Here is a 17,552-nt window from a genome sequence, read left to right as displayed (position 1 = left end):
GTCTTGTGAACAAGCAAGGAAAGGTGGCTTTTACATCAGGTGGCCCAGAAGTTGTGTCCTAATCAGCTGCTAGACCTTCCCTTGCCCCACACACCCAAAGACATTCCACTTGGTTAAAACCTTGACTCTCTCTCAGTTTCATATAGTTCTTCCATTTGATCACATGTGTAGATTTATGTAACCATCACCACAATGCAAAACAGAACTGTTCCGTCACCTCCAAGATCTCCCTCCTGCTGCTCCTTATAGCCATATCCACCCCGTCCCTCGCTATCCCTAACCCTGAGCAGCAACTAATCTGTTTTCCCTCTTTATAGTTTTGTCGCTTTGTGAATGTCATATAAATGTTCTCATACAGTATATGATCTTTTCAGAGTAGCTTCTTGCAATCCACATAATGCTCTTGAGATCCATTCAAGTTGTCATGTGTATCAATTGTTTATTCTTTCGTGTGACTGAATGGTATAGATGATATCCACGGTATAGGGGCACCACAGCTCTTTCGTGATTAAAGGAAAAAATCATAGGCTACACGGAAAAAATATAAGTTGAGAATTTATTTAATCTCTGAAAGCAGGAAGACTTCCCTGGCATAACACAATGGTTAATTGCTCAGAAAATAGAATCAGACTGATCGTGTTTTTACCTCTACATTGGGGGCCTTGGCTGAATGACTTCTCCCCAAGCTCAGTCTTCCCCTCTGTGCAATGGGTAGAAGAGACCCCCTCCTCTCAGAGCTGTGGAAAAGAGCCAGAGAGTTCCCAAGTGTCACCCACAGGCCTCCGTTAAGTAATACAGGATTGTCACACTGAAAGGCACTAGAGGAAATCACAATGAAAAAGATGGAAAATTTTGGAAAATGCATTTTTAAATTCCTGTGGGATAAAATGCAATTAATAGTTATCAATAGATAGCCACTAGCCAAGAAACAATGGCAGTAGATAAGGACAACAAAGAAAAAGATGTTTAAAAATTGGAACCCTCTACCCCCCCCACCCCCCGCCCCCAGCAAATTATCAAGGAAACCTTGAGAATTTAGTAGGGTAAGAGAATTTGAAGCGACCGCTCCCAAAGGAGGAAATAAAATTAGGAACAAGCACGTGGACAAGACGGTCACCCTAGAATGCAAAGAAGTGAAAGGGGAACAGGTTCATGCCATATTTCGCCTGAGGTTAACCAATACAGAAAGAGATTTTAGTGGGAGTTCCCAGTTTATCTAGGGAGGTTGGAGATGATCCCTTCCGGGCAATGCAGGTGGGAGGCATTAAAGACAAATTTATTCTGACACTTGTTAAAACAGGAAGGAAGACTTTATCCCAGACTATTGCTTGAGGTGTCAAGACCGCCACAACAGAGAAGAGATAGGCCTCAACTCAGAATATAACAAGGGCAGTTGGGGCCACATAGCCAATGGGCAGACTGAAGGGGGTCAGTGGATGGGAAATTCAAGAGCGTTGGGATTCTTGCTAAACCTATTTAACAAGGTTCTTGCTGATGGCAGGCTGGGGGAGTCAGCTATCCAGGGCAGGGAACTGTCTTTAAACTGACTTAACAGGATTCTTGCTAAAGCAGAAGCCAGCAGTCCCACGACAACGCCCAAGGATGAGGCCGAGTTGAAGGGAGGGCTCGGAAGAGCCGAGCCGGCTTCAACTTTGATCAAGGGGAGAGTCCTCGCCAGTCCCTCTTCTGCTTCAAGGGAAGAAGAGCAGAATGTAAAATACACATGAACCTAATTCCAAACCTATTTTAAATCAGAAAAAGGAAACACAATAACATGTCGGCACTGATTTTTTCCTTCTTGTTTTTTCAGTCTATTTTCGATTTAATTTAATGATGATGAAAGAAATATAAAATGAAAGATTAAGTGACCTATATACATATATTTTAGGAACCAGCCAACAATGGTGTGTTTATGACAGGCACTGTTACATTTTATAGAAATTGTAAACAAATTAAGCATCTTGCAGCTATACATAGTTCTAACATATCTGTCCCTTACTTCACTTTATTGAGATGGTTGATGTAACTGGGCAGGGGTATCCATTGGATCTGTGAAAATTTGTCTAATAAAGCCCTGGTGTGTTCAAAGTCACCTAAAGGCCAGAGGTATTAGAAGGAAAATGTTTGGTCCTGCAAGTAGTCCTGCTCATTTGATGAATATTTATAAGAAATTGTTATTTCTTCTTTCAGTCAATGCTGAGGCAGGGGTAGGTGCAGTCACTGCGCTGGGCCTGGGGATTCCATGGTGAAGAAAAATAGACACACAATTCTAAATCTCCATCTGCTGCAAGAGATGGAGGTTAATCAGCTAGTTGCATAAATCAATCCCAAATCTCTCAGTGGGGAGTGCTGTAGGGTTGAGGGCCACGCTGAAAGCATTGGAATGAGGCCACGGGGAATTGCCACCAAGCTGGGATCTGAGGAAGAGCAGGAACAAGTGTGACCAAGAGGAAATTAGCAGTGTTCTCAGGAGAAGAATCAGTCTGTACAAAGGAGTGAGTAATTACAAGGACCAATGAGGCCAAAAGAAAATACAGACCCTTGGAGGGGCCAAACACAGCTTGTCACACACAAGAAGCATTGAACTTGACAGACAGAAATATTAGGTGGGCACATGCTTGGGCATCACATGAACTGTCCAGCTCCCTTCCTGGCTGGGCTGCTGAGTCCTCGGAATGTTCTGTCCATTTGTTTTTGTCCACATTGGTGTGATTAGACCAGGCCTCTCAGGGATCTGTCTCATGTGTGTTGCAGGGATTTTAAAGGGATCATCCTGACCCTCCTTTGGGAGAGCATCGAGCATCTGATGAACGTCGTGGAGGTGAGAGCTGCAGCCCACAGGCCTCTGCCTCTTTCCTTCTGCAGAGAATGGCCTTGCATGTGAAACTGAGGAGACGGGATTCCAGCCCCCGTGACCGTGGCTACCCAGCTAAACCTCATTCATTCATTTATCCATTTATTCAGCCACCAGGCATTTCTTGGACACTAACTGTATGTTAGCTACTACATGTTCCTGGAGGAACAAGCCCATCTCTGCCCCAGCCAGTGCCCAGCAGGAGGGTGACCGACATGGCAGCATCCTGGGGAGAGAGGTGGGACAATGTGAGCAGGCACCTGAGGAGTCCTCCGACAATCGCTACTCAGTGCCCTGTTCCAGCACATGCCACACAGGGGTGTCTGTGCAGTCTTCTGCTGGTGCCTGTCATAAACACACCATTGTTGGCTGGTTCCTAAAATATATGTATATAGGTCACTACCAGTCTGCTTAAGAATAGGAGCCTCAGATCATTCTTATTAGTGGCCCCCAGCCTGGTAACCAGCTTGGCACTCCATAGTAAGTCCTCAGTCTGGTTATTGAAAGGAGGTTCCATTTTGGTGTTGAAGGATAACTAGAATTTTGCCGCTCACTCACTTGAGCCTTGCATAGCCCTGTGATACCAGCAGTGGAGAAAAGGACAGACAAGCAGGAAGATGTCACCAGGATAGGGGACAGCAGGAGAGAAGGCCAGGAGGTATTGAGGGCACGGTGGAGGATGTCAGGAGCCTAGACCAGGGTCCCATGGTGAGAGTCCTTGCCCGTACACTGTCAACTCTCTATAGCAGGAGTTTAATCGCAAAGAGAAGCGCACCATCACGAGGCCTGATTGCATGTGTGACAACTTTGAACAGTGTGTGGAGAACATCAGCAAGAAGATGCTGGAGTACCAGACACAGATGGATGAGTACCACAACTCCTGCCTCCTAGGTAGGTGCTGGCAGCCTGGTGGGCGGGTCTCAGGTGTGGCACAGAGCCATTGACTGAGCTAGACCTGGGCCTTATGGTCTGGATGTGACTCTTGTGACTCGAAGGTCACCAGGTAAGGCAGAAGAGTGAGCCTCTTGATGAAAAGTCGACATTATTAGAATTGGGAGAAAACCTTGATCATATTTAATTAAGGAAATAACAATGCCCCCACCAAAAGTTCTCTTTTTCTTGAGAAACATGGGGATTTGTATAACTAAAAATGTTTTGTTCATTGCACAGATATTTTTGAAAGCTTTATTGAGATAGTCACATATGTATAGTTTACTCATTTAGAGCGTACAATTCAATGGATTCAGTATATCGACAGAGCTGTGCAACTACCACACCAGCAGGCTTAGAACACCCTGTCCCTCCAGCACTTCCCCAGCCCTGCACAACCACTAATCTACTTTCTGTCTCTGTAAAATTGCCTATTCTGGACTTTCATGTGAATGGAATCATTTAGTATATGGTGTTTTGTGACTGCGTTATTCCATTTTGCATAATTTTTTAACGGTTCATCCGTGTGGCAGCGTATATCAACACTTCATTCTTTTTATTGGCTGACTCATATTCCATCGTCTGCACGAAACCACATTTTGTTTATCCATTCATGGATGACTATTTGGTTATTTCAAGTGTTGTGAAAAATATTGCTAAGAACATTCATGTACACAATTTTGTGTGGACACGTGTTAATTTCTCTGGAGTGTATAAGTAGGAATGGAATTGTGTATCATAGGGTCACGCCTTTTAATCGTTTTAAGAACCCTCCCACAGCACCTACTGCGTGCCTGGCTTGGGCTGGGATGAGGAACGTGACAGACACAGCCTCCTGGAGGATAGGGAAGTGAAAACAGGCTGGTAGAGGACATCTTGCCATCACCTTTATTATTTATGACATTCAAAGGAGTTGTGAAGACATGACCATTGCCCACCTTGGGTCCATTGCTCCATGTTCCTCTTCGCCTTTGTCCACAGCCATGTGTGTTTCATGCTGTGGTACATTCCAATTGTTCCTCTTGTAAGTCAGGGAACCTGCGGGCCCATGGTAGGCCTGCTGTGTTGGTGGAGAGGCAGCAGGGATGGAATAGGGAGAGGATGAGGGGGCAGTCAGACCTGGGGCCAAGACCCAGCGCTGCCATCTCCCAGTTGTATGACCCTAACCAAGTCACCTCACCGCTGTGAGCCTCGGTTTCCTTGTCTGTAAACTGGAGATAAAGACAAAACCCACTAAGCAAGGCTTTTTTGAGGAGGAAACCCCTCACACAGACCTGCCTTGTACAGGATAAACAGTCTGCCACAGCTCTTGTTACTGTGGCTGTGCCATGACTGGAATTGAAACTACAGACAGTATCTTATTTCTTTAGCTCAGTGTTCCCCCCAGTGAACTCTGTGGGATCCCATCCTATATAATCTTCCTCAAAAGAAAGATTCCGTGGTCGACTGGATTTGGGAAATGCTGCAGATTACGTGCCTCTCTGGAAGAGTCACATTTCACATCAAATGGACATTTCCATGTCTTACTGTTTGGGAGTCCAGCAATCTGACCAACTCCCCCAGTGAAAATATGTAAAAATGCTGGATATGATATGTTTGTGAGGAAATCTTTTAAATGCATGGAGCTAACTATAAAGTAAGAAACACACAGGCCCCCAAATTAAATAAAATAGGAATTTAGAGAGAGAAATTGAGCAGTGATTTTTGGCCATTGCCCAAAGGGCTTTGGTGACTGTTTTCATGGCCATCGGGGCATTGGGAACAGGCGGCAAAGCCTCAGAACCGCCAAACTGGGAAGTCTGAAAGGACATAAGCCACAGAAAACTGGGACTCTACCTGGAGAGTGAGGTGACTGACAAAACCCATCCCTCCCACTCCCACAACTAGAAGGAAACTATCTTATTAAAAACCTTGGTACTAGGTAAAGAGGAAGAAAAAAAAAACTCCAATAAGAATCCACAACTATAAGCCAGCCCTTATGTGGTTTGTAAACCTGCAGCCGTACCGAGGTAAACCTGAACTCCACTTTGATTCTGTGGATTGTCCAAAAGACCTCCCATTGATGCTTCATCTTAAAATGATCTTGAGTTAGTTGTGCTGAGATGCTTGTTTAAGTAAAGACACAACAAATCTTCTCTAGTAAAATCCACGTTCAATTCAGGCCTCCAAGGATTCCCAAAAGTAAAGTGCCCAGAGTAAGAAGGTCACAGTAAAAATAAACAAAACACATGCACAAATACAAGTAAAGAGGTAACTTGAGCTTGAGGTATGCCAGTATGAGGCTAGTAAGAGCTTTATATATTGAATATATCAGACACAGAATATAAAACAATGTATTTATTAGAATTAAAAGAGAAAAATGGAAACATGAGTAAGGAGCGATAGACTATTAAAATGACCAAGTAGATATGAATACGAACCAAATAGAACTCCTATATTGGAAAAATAAATAGTTGAAATATAAAAATTATAAATGACTTGCCCTGGCTGGTGTGGCTCAGTTGGTTGGAGCACTGTCCTGCACACCAAAAGGTTGTGGGTTCGATTCCCAGTCAGGGCACATACCTAAGTTGTGGGTTTGGTCTCTGGTCAGGTATATATGGGAGGCAACCAATCGATGTTTCTCTCACATCGATGTTTGTCTGTCTGTCTGTCTCTCTTACCCCTTCCTCTCTCTCTAGAATCAATAAATATATCCTTGGATGAGGATTTAAAAAAAAATATATATATATATGGTTTTTACAACCAGATTATTCACTGGTGGAAGTGAAATCAGTGAACTGCAAGGTAAATCCAAAGAAAATATCCACAATGCAACACAGAAAACCAGATCAAGATTGGGAAGAAAGGTGAAGAGATGAGGAGGACAGAGCAGATCTAACATACACCTATTTAGAGGCACAGAGGGAGAAGGAGACTAGTAGAGAGACTCAAGGCAATATTTGACGAGATAATGGAAGAGACAACTGCTTAAAGGCACGATGTATTTTAAGTGAGCTGAGCCCCGGCCAGGTGGCTCAGTTGGCTGGAACATTGTCCCATACAGCAAAAAAAGGTTGCAGATTTGATTCCTGGTCAGAGCACATGCCTAGGATGCGGGTTTCATCCCCAGTTGGGGCTCCTGCAGGAGGCAACCAGTCAATGTTTCATTCACATTGATGTTCCTCTTTCTCTCTGCCTTCCCCTCTCTCTGAAATCAATAAACGTAGATCTCTGGGTGAGGATTAAGTGAGCTAAAATGTCCTGCAGAGTATAGAAGAGAAGTCCTTTAAACTTGTTTAATTCAATATTTTCTCTAGTAGTTTGACCACACGACCCTTTTGATGAAATAGCTATTAACCACATTGAAGACCAAGTCTTTTTGTTTGGGGGACTGCTTTGGGTCTTTGTTGGAGAGATCGCCTCAGCAATTTGGCTCTGTTCAGTCCTCTCTCCCAACCCCAATGTCCACAGAATTACGAGCCCAGATGAGGAGGTTTGAGGAGCTGCTGCCCCAGGTGTGTTGGCTGGTGATGGAAAATTTCAAGGAGCACAACTGGAAAAGATTTTGCACCTCCGCCAAAGAGATCCGGGAACAGTTCTGGGATTATCATAAACGACTGGAGAAAAAGAAGGTGGGGACCGTAGGACCAGGCCGTCCTCACCAGGACCAGGCGCCCTGGGAGTTCAGAAATGGATGTAGGGCATGGAAAAAACTAAGTCCCAGGGAAGGCAATGGACTAGGCTTGGGATTGTTGGATGGGGACTAAGGGACACAGGCAGTGGAGAAATGAGAGTGGAGCCGACAGCTTCTTCAAAAGAGTCATTCAGTAAAATCCTTGTTGAGTTTAACGGAGGGGGGTCAGCTGGCTTCTGTGTGGCCATCGTCATTGAGATCAACAGTGATTGTCTACCTGGTCCTTGCAGCCATGGGATGTGGATGCTGTTTATTTCCTTGGACCAGAGCCTGCTTGTCCTGGACAGATGCTCAGCTCATTCTCCCCCTACCGTCAGAGTCAGCTCCAGCCGTGCCCCTTTCTTGCCTTCTCCGCCCACCATGGCTCTTCTTTGCCATGGCTCATCACACACCCTGGTCAGGGCACATGGCAGTCTGGCCATTGCCATAATTTGCAGAGAACAAAGGCCAGTGACTTTTGGGTCCTAACGTTAAAACAGTGTGGTCAAAATTCCTGCTGATTTCTGGATTTTTTTTTATTGAAGGATAAAAATGCCCAGAGTCTCCATCCAAATCTTGGACACCCTGCACATTTCCAAGAAATAGAGTCTCTATGTCTAGTGGAAGAGAAAAGGCAGGCAGAGTTGGACAGCACAATTATGGCAACCAGGGAGAAGCTAGAGGTCAGTGGTGCCATCGACTCCCAAGTCCAGGGCTGAGGGTTGCAGTGTCCTCCAGAGAGATTCCCCCAGTTGACAGCCTGCCACTGGCGCTGAGCATGGCTTTTTGCTGGCACTATGGCCAAATCGGGGGATGAAAGTGGGCAGGTTTTATAGATAGAGATGGCTATTGTTGGCTGTTGTAATTTGCATTTTCTGATTTCTAAATTAATTACAAAATGACTGATGAGAATTTTTTTTCAAGATCCATGTCTAGTTGTATTTCTTCTTTTGTAAGTTGTCCCTTGGCCATTTCTGAATCATTTTCTGTCTTCAAGCCAAGTCGCATATTGGGAGAGGCCTCCTGGCCGAGGACCAGGTGCCAGCTAACTTGGATACAGCTGACCCATGGCTTTGGCCTTGTGCTACATGCCAGCTCCCCAGGCCCTCTCTCGCCTGCTTTCAGAGGCGAGCTCCTCTGCCACCAGCACCGTGCTCCCCATGTTTCCTCCAGGAATGTGCCAGGAAGCACGGCCGGTTATTCATAGCCAGCTTGGCCACCTTCACCGAGAAGTTCCTGCTGCAGCTGGATGAAGTGGTCACCATCGATGATGTCCAGGTTGCAAGTAAGGTGGTCACTGCCGCCTTGTGTCCTGGCTCCCGGGGGTCGGTGAGGTGTAGGTGGATGGGCCTGAGTGGGGTCTGCTTCCCCCCGATTCCACCAGAATGAAAACAGACTCTCCACTGAAGGGACTGATATGTTTTTGTTTGTTTTCATTAAAAGTCACTGTTTTCAATTAAAAAAGCACATCCCAAATAGGTCAAAGGTTATGTGTTAAAAATAAATATCTTTATCATTTTGGGGCAGGGACAGTTTTCCTAAGTATGACAGCCAGAAACTGTAACGGAAATGGCTGGCACTTCTCTGTGGTCAAAACAGAAACAAGAAAAATGTCAAAAGATGGAAAAACAAACCACAAACTGGAAAAATATTCCTAATACCCTTAAGGTCAGAGAAAGGCCTAATATCCTTGTGGTACAAAAAACACCACCAGGTCAAACTGTAAAAAGAGACAAAGGAAAAACACATGAGTTCAAAAGAGAAGTAATTCATACGGCCAGTAAATGTAAAAGGTGCTTGACTTGACTGGTGAGGAAAAATTCAAATATAAACATTATCAAAATAATTATCATTATCAGTTTTCCCCAACAGCCTCGCAAGGCTTTTAAGTTTGGCGGCAGCTAGCCCTGGCGAGAACGCGGGGAAGCCCAGGGGCGGCTGAGGCCCCAGGGGAAGGGTGGCATTGATGGCGCTCCCCGGCAGAGCCCTCGGCGGCGCCTGTCAGAATTCTCAATGTGCACACGTTTGACCTCACAGTTGTTACCTCAGGAATTTATCCAGCAGAAGTAGTTGCCCACTTTTTCAAGGATATATTTTAAAACATATTCACCACAGCCTTAAAATTGCACAGAACTGGAAACAATCCTAATATCCAGGTACAGGGGAATGGATGAATAAATTATGGCTGAAATGTGCAGTGAACACAGTTCAGCTATTAAAGTGGGTTTAGTAGGTCTACGTGTGCTAATGTGGAAAGGCAGGAAGGAACACGGTTATGTAAAAGCATAAGACGACAGTACTTGTCCATGATACCGTGAAAAAACCACAACATAATAGAAACACACACATTCACATATATGTGAATGAATCTGTGTGAGGGAGACAGAGAGAGACATAGAGGACGAGAGGCAGGCCTGAGGGACAGGCGCCAGACTGTTGACAACGATCGCCTCTGATGGCTGGGACTATGAGAGACTTACAAAATCTTTTCTCTTTCCAGGTTGGATGGTGATTAAAGTTTTTATAATGTGCATATTACCTTTATAGCTCTAGAAAGACTCAAATCATGTCTTCAAAGTTACCCATTTATCACTAACCTATAAAGTAATTAAAATATATTATATTTACTCAAATTTTTTATTACAAAGAGAGTTTTATTATAGTAAAATAAGAAATTCAATATGAATTATAAGGAAAGTTAAGACGATAGCCTGCATATCTGGTGCATTCAGTCAGCGTTTCTGTGGGAGGGGGCTCTGCCTCCCACGGGAGACACCAAGTGGGGATGGAGGGAGTGAGCCCTCGCTTCCCTGAATGTAAGGTCAGGAGGTGGGCCCCTGGGTCGCAGGCTGTGGGTGAGGCCCAGTCAGTGACCTGTTTCTTGCCTGCCAGGGATGGAGCCCCCCAAACAGAAAACATCAATCCTCATACGGAAGAAACTTGCCCAGCTCTCCCTGGAGGAAGAGAGCGAGAAGCCCCTGATTGAACGGGGTAGCAGGTGAGAGCCAAGAACAGGAGGGATACTGGGAATGGCTGTATTTGCTGGGGGCGGTGCAGTGGAAAAAACAGACTGGGACCCTGGGAAAGGCATTCTATCCTGTGCCTTGGTTTCCTCATCTGGAAATAGGCATGGCGGCCCCCCTTATGTGGTATCATGAAGAGAACGTTAAATGAGGTTGGAGTGACCCCGGCACCTGCTGAGAACTCAGCGGCTGTCAGGACCTGCAGAGGGGCCACACAGAGAAAAGGAGGCCTGTCCTTGTGTGAGGCACTTTTTTGGGTTGCTGGTGACACTGTGAATGTGTGGTGAGAGCTAGCAAAGTGCTTGTCCCTGTGTCCCAAGAATGTGAGTCTGGAAGAAGTAAGGCAGTTATTTGCCCAGCTATGTTCTTAGCAGTGGCTCTTACAGCTCAGTAGAAACAAGGACCAGGAACCAGCGACTTCCACCTGGCTGGCCGACTGATGAGGAAACTAAGGCCCGGAATTAGGGAACAATGAGAGGCATGGCATTCCCCTTCCCCGCACAGAACCCAAGACTGGCTATTCACATGGATTTAAACAGTAGGAAAGTACAAAAAAAGAACTTGAAGAAGCTTAACATTAAATGCTCAGAAGGTTTTTTCTTTTAATTAAAACATTTAAAGGAACGCTAACCTTTCCCACCAGGGTTAGTGGGTGCACTGAGAATGGGGAAGCCAAAGCCTGTGGGGCTTTGACATGCATGTTTGTCTGTAGGAAGTGGCCTGGAATCAAACCCACTGAATTCACCATCCAAAACAAGATTCTTCTCCGGAAGACGCCATCAATCACCACCGCCAAGACAACCTTGGGCCACCTGGCATCCGTGGAAGCCCGAGATGCTGTCTACCGGGTGAGTGGAGGGGCGGGTTGGCATAGGCACACTGGAGGGAGCGCAAGGAAGTCCAGCTTGGCTGGCTGGGGAGGGAGAGAGCTTCCCATCACAGGTGCCGAACATCTGACCATGGAGCAGATGACACACATCAGGGTGCCCCAGAGCACAGTGTCAACACTCAGGACAGTTGATGTTCCCATATACAAGGACGTGAGCTGCTGGTAATGGCCAGTTCCCGTGATAGCGTGGGTCTGATGGCGTGAGCCCCAGTGCTGCTGCGGGTGCCCAGCAGAGGGACATTCCACACAGACTTAGGGTCGGGGGTGTGGAAAGGAAGGTTTTCCAGAGGAACAGTTGAGTCAGAGCAAGGGGACAGAGTTAGTCAGAGGCATGGAGGCCCTGGGAGCAGTGGGTGGAACAGTTGACAGTTTCTGCTTTCAACAAGAGCGTCTCATTGAATCCTTGTGACAACCCCACAAGGAAGGTAGGGTTGTTCCCCTGTTACTGATGAAGACACTGAGACTTAAAGCAAGTGCCTCCCATATGCCACTGTGAAGTGGCAGAGGTAGGGCTAGAACCCAAGTGCCTGTTAGACACCGATGGGGCTGCCTGAGGGAGAGGCTACACCCAGCTGCCGCCTGTGAGACCTGTCAGCTCTAAAGATGTGTGGACCTTTGGTCCAGGGGCCCAGAGAGAAACCTTTTTCTGCCTGGAGGTAGGCTGACCCTGGTATTGGTAAGACTCAGTCAGAGCCTCAGTTTCCCCACCTATAAAATGAGGAAAACAATCAGACCTGCCTGATTGGTTGTTGGGCAAATACATAAGAAATGACTTGTGAGTTCTTGCCAGTACCCGGGGGGCGGGGGCAGTTTAAAAGCTACCTGCCATCAGTTTATAGTGTTCCTCTAGTGCACAGAACTCAGAAGTCCCTGCCCACACAGCCTCCTCCTGCTGCCTTGCTCCTAGAAATATTTAGCATTATTTGAAGAGGAATTGAAGAAGATCCAGGATGACAACACAGCACAGATGAAGGAGGCTCAGCGCTGGAAGGACAGCTGGAAGAGCTCTGTGCATACCATCCAGGGCCTGTACTTGTGACACCCCCTCAGCTCACCCCAAATAAAGGCTCCTTTTGCATTGGCTTCTTTTTGATCTCTCCATCTGCCTGTCCATCCATCCATCCATCCATCCACCCATCCATCCCTGCTCTGTGCCAAGCACTGTAGCATCGTGACCAGGCACATCATGTGGACATCACTTCCAACGAGGAAGACTGAAGTGAAAGGCGGAGTTCCATGTGGCTAGCAGGGATGCTGGTTAACAGGGGTAGGTCACGTAAAGCAGGAGTACTTCAAAGGAAATAACTTCTAAAAGTCATGCCTGGTGCTTCCTCTTGGAAAATGAAATAATTAAATCTCCTGGAAAAGGGTATATTTTATATTTAACAAAATGTGGGTTATAATTGCAACCATGCACTGATTCCTAGAACCAACAAAGAATCAATCCGGTGCCAATTGGGTATTTGCCTGGCAACTTGCCTGACCAAATGACAGCATTTTGGAAAAAAATCTTCTAGGCTTCCTTAAGTTTCCCAAGGGCCTCTTTAATCCCATGAGGCTCAGATCATTCTCTCTGGAAACCTCCATCCTGCTCTCTTCCTTGTCAATGTTCTCTTCTTCGATTGCTAAGTGGCCCAACCATGTCAGGTCTCAATTGTCAGTTACTTTCTATGTCACTTGGACAGGCTGCTCACATCCCTTCCTCAACTTCATACTCCTGTTCCTGTTTCTGCATCTGTCTACATTTTCACATGCTTTCTCTCTTTTAATGACTCATGAGGTAGGCTCCAATACATCTCAATACCTAATGTGGTTTCTTTCCACTGCCTTTACCTGTCCTCACCTCACCATCTACTGCAGCATAAATTTTGTACCAGCTGGTTGATAATTATTACAGGATCAGTAATATTATAGTTGGTTGCTTTGTTTAAAGTATTAGTTACCCCACCTCCATGCCCTACCCCACAACTGGGTCCTTAACCAGCTGCCAACCCAATATCTGCATCCTCGGAATCATCCAAATATCTGGGCCTTGTTCAAGGTTGAGCTGCGTAAATGACCCACAGCTTGGGAGGGGACAGAGGGGTCTCTTAGACATCCAAGACCCTCCCCTGTTGCTTCTAAGACCTCCCTCTATACAATACCGCTTTAAGCTTTCATTATCCCCTGTTCTCCAGGGTTCTTCGGCCTTGAGGCCTCTACAGCTTTAGGGATCAATCTTTCCTGGGGATTAGCCCCTTTCAGCTGACTCACCTTGGAGGCTTTTGTGGGCAGATTAGGGAGTTTTGCTTGATCAGCACATCCCTCACTGTATCACGGCCTGGATTTGAGCAGGGCTCTGACAATCCTTCCCTTTTGTTTTTGTTTTGTTTTGTTTTTCTCCTTACTCAGATAAAACAAATGCAATTGTCTAGAAATTTCTCTGCATTTGTTTGTGAGGCAATAGCTGATAGGAGAGGAAGTGATCATGGTGTTAATGATTAACCAAAAGTAGACCTGTCCAAAGATCTCTTTTGTCATGGATCTGGTTTTCCTGACCTTACGTAAGCAACAAGGTCCAGCGAGGCTGGGTTTTATCTGTATACACAACTTAGAATGTGTTGTTTAGGTTCAAAAAGGAGCTAAAATTATTGTTACTAAAATTATTTGTGATTAAATAACTCAGAAGGGAAAAAGATGAATAAAATCTAAACTTTTTTCAAGTTGTTCACAAGGGAGGTGAGACATGGACTCACTTCCTACAGTCTCCTCCACTGTAAACATGTTTGAGGAACAATTCAGGTGCTCTAGGAGCTCAGCTAAAGAGGAATCACTTTTGCGTGGGGGCTTCAGAGAGAATTTTCCAGGAGAGGAATTACTCAAGACACTGAATAATGCTACAACCAAGTCCCTGAGGCTCATCTGGTAGTACATGGGGTAATAGAAATGAGAGTTTGCATTTTCTTTTTGAAGACAATATACAGAAGAAACAGATAAGTTCAGATGGGAAGTGAGCTGTGGGTAACCAGAGGTTTCTAAAATTGCCTCTATATATTTTGGAGAGTGAGAGGGATGTTAGTAACGCTGCCCTTGGTGGCTGTAAAGTCTGAGAGGCTCTGAAAGGGAGGATGAGTCTTTCTCTTGAGCTGTATTGCAAACCCCTAAAAAAACAAAAACAAAAAAAAATCCACCAGGGAGATAAAAACAAAGGGAGAGACAGATAGGTCCTTGAACATGGTTGTTGTCTTCCTTTCATTTTAAATTGTGCTGGCTGAACTGAGACAAGGGAGGAAGGGTCAGAAATTCAACTCAACCTATATAGCTTTGGTCCTGTCTGCCTTGTAGAGGCGTTTTGGTGGTTTGTGTCCAATGTGGCTCTCTCCAAAGGAGCAGACTCCCCAGTTAGGGCCAAAAATGCATGAAGAGCTTTCGATGGAGGTTTTACACTTTTAATAGTCCCACCTTTCTCAGCCCAGGATAAGCTGGTAACAAATTCATCTTGCTTCCTTACACCTGGGCCTTGATATGCACTTCAAGAGAGGTTATCCTAGAAAGGGGAGTGGAAGACCTTCTCTGAAATCATATGCTCGATTTTGCATCTAAGTGTTACTTGCACATATTCTGACCTTCTTCCTTGCCAAAAGGTAAGAACCATTGTGTTTAAGGAGTAATCAGTTTGTATCATCTCCAATGTCCCTGAATTCCCCTGAAATCCAATTATATTCAGGGCATGGGGGTTAATTCTTGAACTCCTTGGGTCTTGGGCCATTCCCAAAGAAAATAAACACCACTTCCTAATCTGTCCTATGTCAGCTACCCAGGGACTTTTGAGGACCATCTAGTATGTCTTAGTTAAAAATCTATCTAGAATGGACACTTAGCCCGAGAACATGAAAAGATACTCAATATCATTAGTCAAGGGACAATACAAATTCAATATGATATTTCTATATACCTACTGGAATGGCTAAAATTAAGAATACTGACAATAGTAAGTACTAGAGAGGATCTGGAACAACAGGAACTCTCATACACTCCTGGAGGTTAAGTAGGAGGGGAGTCCAAAATGGAGCGGCCACTTTAGAAAACAGTTTGACAGTTTTTACAAAGTTAGACATGCTCTTGCCCTACAACCAGCAATTATACTCCCAAGTCTTTTTGCAAGGAAAACATAGGACCACACAAAAGTCTGCATGTTGCATGTTTATAGCTACTTTATTCATAGTAGTCCCAAGCTGGAAACAGCGCAAATGTGTATCAAATGTGAACAGGTGAACAAGCTGATATATCCATGCATGCAACAGCATACTATTCAGCAATAAAAAGGAAGAGGCCTCTGGTATAGGTGACAACATGGGTGACTCTCAAAAGCATTGTATGAAGGAATCCAGACACGGAAGATTACATATTGTATCATTCCACTTATATGATATTCTAGAAAAGCCAAAGCTATAGTGACAAATCAGACCCAAGACTGTGAGGGGCTGGATGTTGGGGGGATGAAATGAAGTGTAAAGGGTCACAACTTTTGGAATGATCAACTAGTTCTGTATCTTGATTGTGGCAGTGGACACATGATTGAATACATTTGTCAAAATTCATCAAACTGTACATTTAAATTTTTATTACATGCACTTATTGATAAAGCTGATTTAAAAAAAAATAGCTGCAGACCATCTTTTTTCTTAATCTATAGGACAGCCCAAACTTGGAACCCCTTTGCAAGGATAAAGAATCTTAGACATGGGGTCAACTCACTTGGTTTTATCACTTACAGTATTTTACATACTGGACTCTGGAGTTTTTCTTAATTTCCTACTCCAACTGACATTCTTTCAACTGGGTGCAGCTTTTTATATCTTTCCCATCTTAAATATGGAGCCAGAGGATGTTGTGAGCACTGCAGAGTCCAAATTGGCTCTGGTTGTATTTTAGGTCTATTAAATCCACCGCAGTGTTTGGAGCAGACTGGAGGGGAGAGTAGGTAGAGAGAGCTCTGAAATAGACTCAAATACAGCAACAGACAGAGCGAAGTGTCAGGGAGAGTCCCCCGGAAGACTTAGGAACGAGATGTAAGAGTATAAAAGAGAACAGTGTTCAAAGAAGACTGAACAGTTCCCCACTGCCTTTGGGAAACGGCCCAAATTCTTGAGCATGGGCTCTCATGCTCTACTTTCAATCTACTCTTTCATTGTCCACCAGATCTTTTCACGTAATGAAAGGCTCATCAAGCACAGGTTTGTGCCTTAACATAGTAGGCACTCCGTGAAAGTTATTTAACAATAGGTGTTCCATATATACTGTTTGTCCTTTCACTTTCTGATGGACATTTGTGTGTTTCCATTTTTGGCTGGTAGGAAAAATGCTGCTATGAATATTCTCATCCAAGTCTTTAGGTGGACATATGTTTTCATTTTTCTTGGGTAAACTCTGGGAATAGAATTGCTGGGTCATATGTTGGTTTATGGACCATAAGCCAATATGCCCAGTAAATGTTGGTAGAATGTATGTGCAGGAGAAATAAGTGAATAAATATTAGGTGTTCAATAATTTTAGAATGAATGAATGAATGGATTTGACAGATATTTGTATCACCCTTATCATGTGCCAGACACTGGAAACAGACTAGGGAACAAGACAAAGCTCCCTGTGCTTACAGATCTTTAACTTCAGGAGGAGTACAGACATGAAAAGATTTAGAAGGCATTTACTGTGCTAAGGAAAGAGAAAGCAGAGAAAGGAGACAGGGAATAAGAGGGAAGGAGATTAACATTTTTGAGAGTGTGGCCACCCTCCTTGAAAGGGTGGTGCTTGAAAAACACCTAAAGGAAGTGAGCAGACCAGGTGGCTGTCTAGCAGAATAAAAATTAAATGAGCAAGAGTTGAATGAAACTTCTGATGGAAGAATAAACACAACAGGAGGAGCGCGTCAGTGCTGGCGAGATCAGCTACGTCCCGGGCCCTCCCGGCCCGCCTGCACTCGCTTCGCCCATGAGGAGGCGCTCCCGAGCTCATCCTGCAATCGTCTTTGCCCTCGGTCCGTGCGTGGGCACGCGCAGAAACCGCTAGGCGGCGTCGGTTTCCCTTCCCACGCGCGGATGCCGGCGTGGGCGGACGAGGCCGCGGTGCCCGCGCGTGCGCACAGCCGAGGCTGGGCGATCCCGGGGCGGGGTGGAGCGCAGCGGGGCGGGGCCGAGCTGGGCGGGGCGGGGGCTTGAGGTG

At 45.2% G+C, this 17,552-nt stretch overlaps 1 protein-coding gene across 1 annotated transcript in view; it reads left to right on the top strand.

Annotated features, from left to right (window-relative positions):
- CCDC180 (coiled-coil domain containing 180) overlaps window positions 1–12,390 on the top strand; it is a 52,097-nt gene extending 39,707 nt beyond the window's left edge. Inside the window, 8 exon segments of the mRNA XM_054584956.1 lie at window positions 2,755–2,821; window positions 3,604–3,745; window positions 7,238–7,398; window positions 7,985–8,122; window positions 8,613–8,724; window positions 10,332–10,437; window positions 11,175–11,310; window positions 12,259–12,390. Coding sequence (XP_054440931.1) covers window positions 2,755–2,821; window positions 3,604–3,745; window positions 7,238–7,398; window positions 7,985–8,122; window positions 8,613–8,724; window positions 10,332–10,437; window positions 11,175–11,310; window positions 12,259–12,390 — 994 coding nt within the window.
- Window positions 12,391–17,552: the final 5,162 nt, after the last annotated feature.

Source organism: Pteronotus mesoamericanus, unplaced genomic scaffold (assembly GCF_021234165.1).
Source record: "Pteronotus mesoamericanus isolate MK-2021 breed Mesoamerican mustached bat unplaced genomic scaffold, CSHL_Meso_final contig_78, whole genome shotgun sequence".
NCBI classification, from domain to species: domain Eukaryota; kingdom Metazoa; phylum Chordata; class Mammalia; order Chiroptera; family Mormoopidae; genus Pteronotus; species Pteronotus mesoamericanus.
The sequence above is the reverse complement of the archived record's forward strand: the minus strand, read 5'-3'. Positions and strand labels throughout refer to the sequence as shown.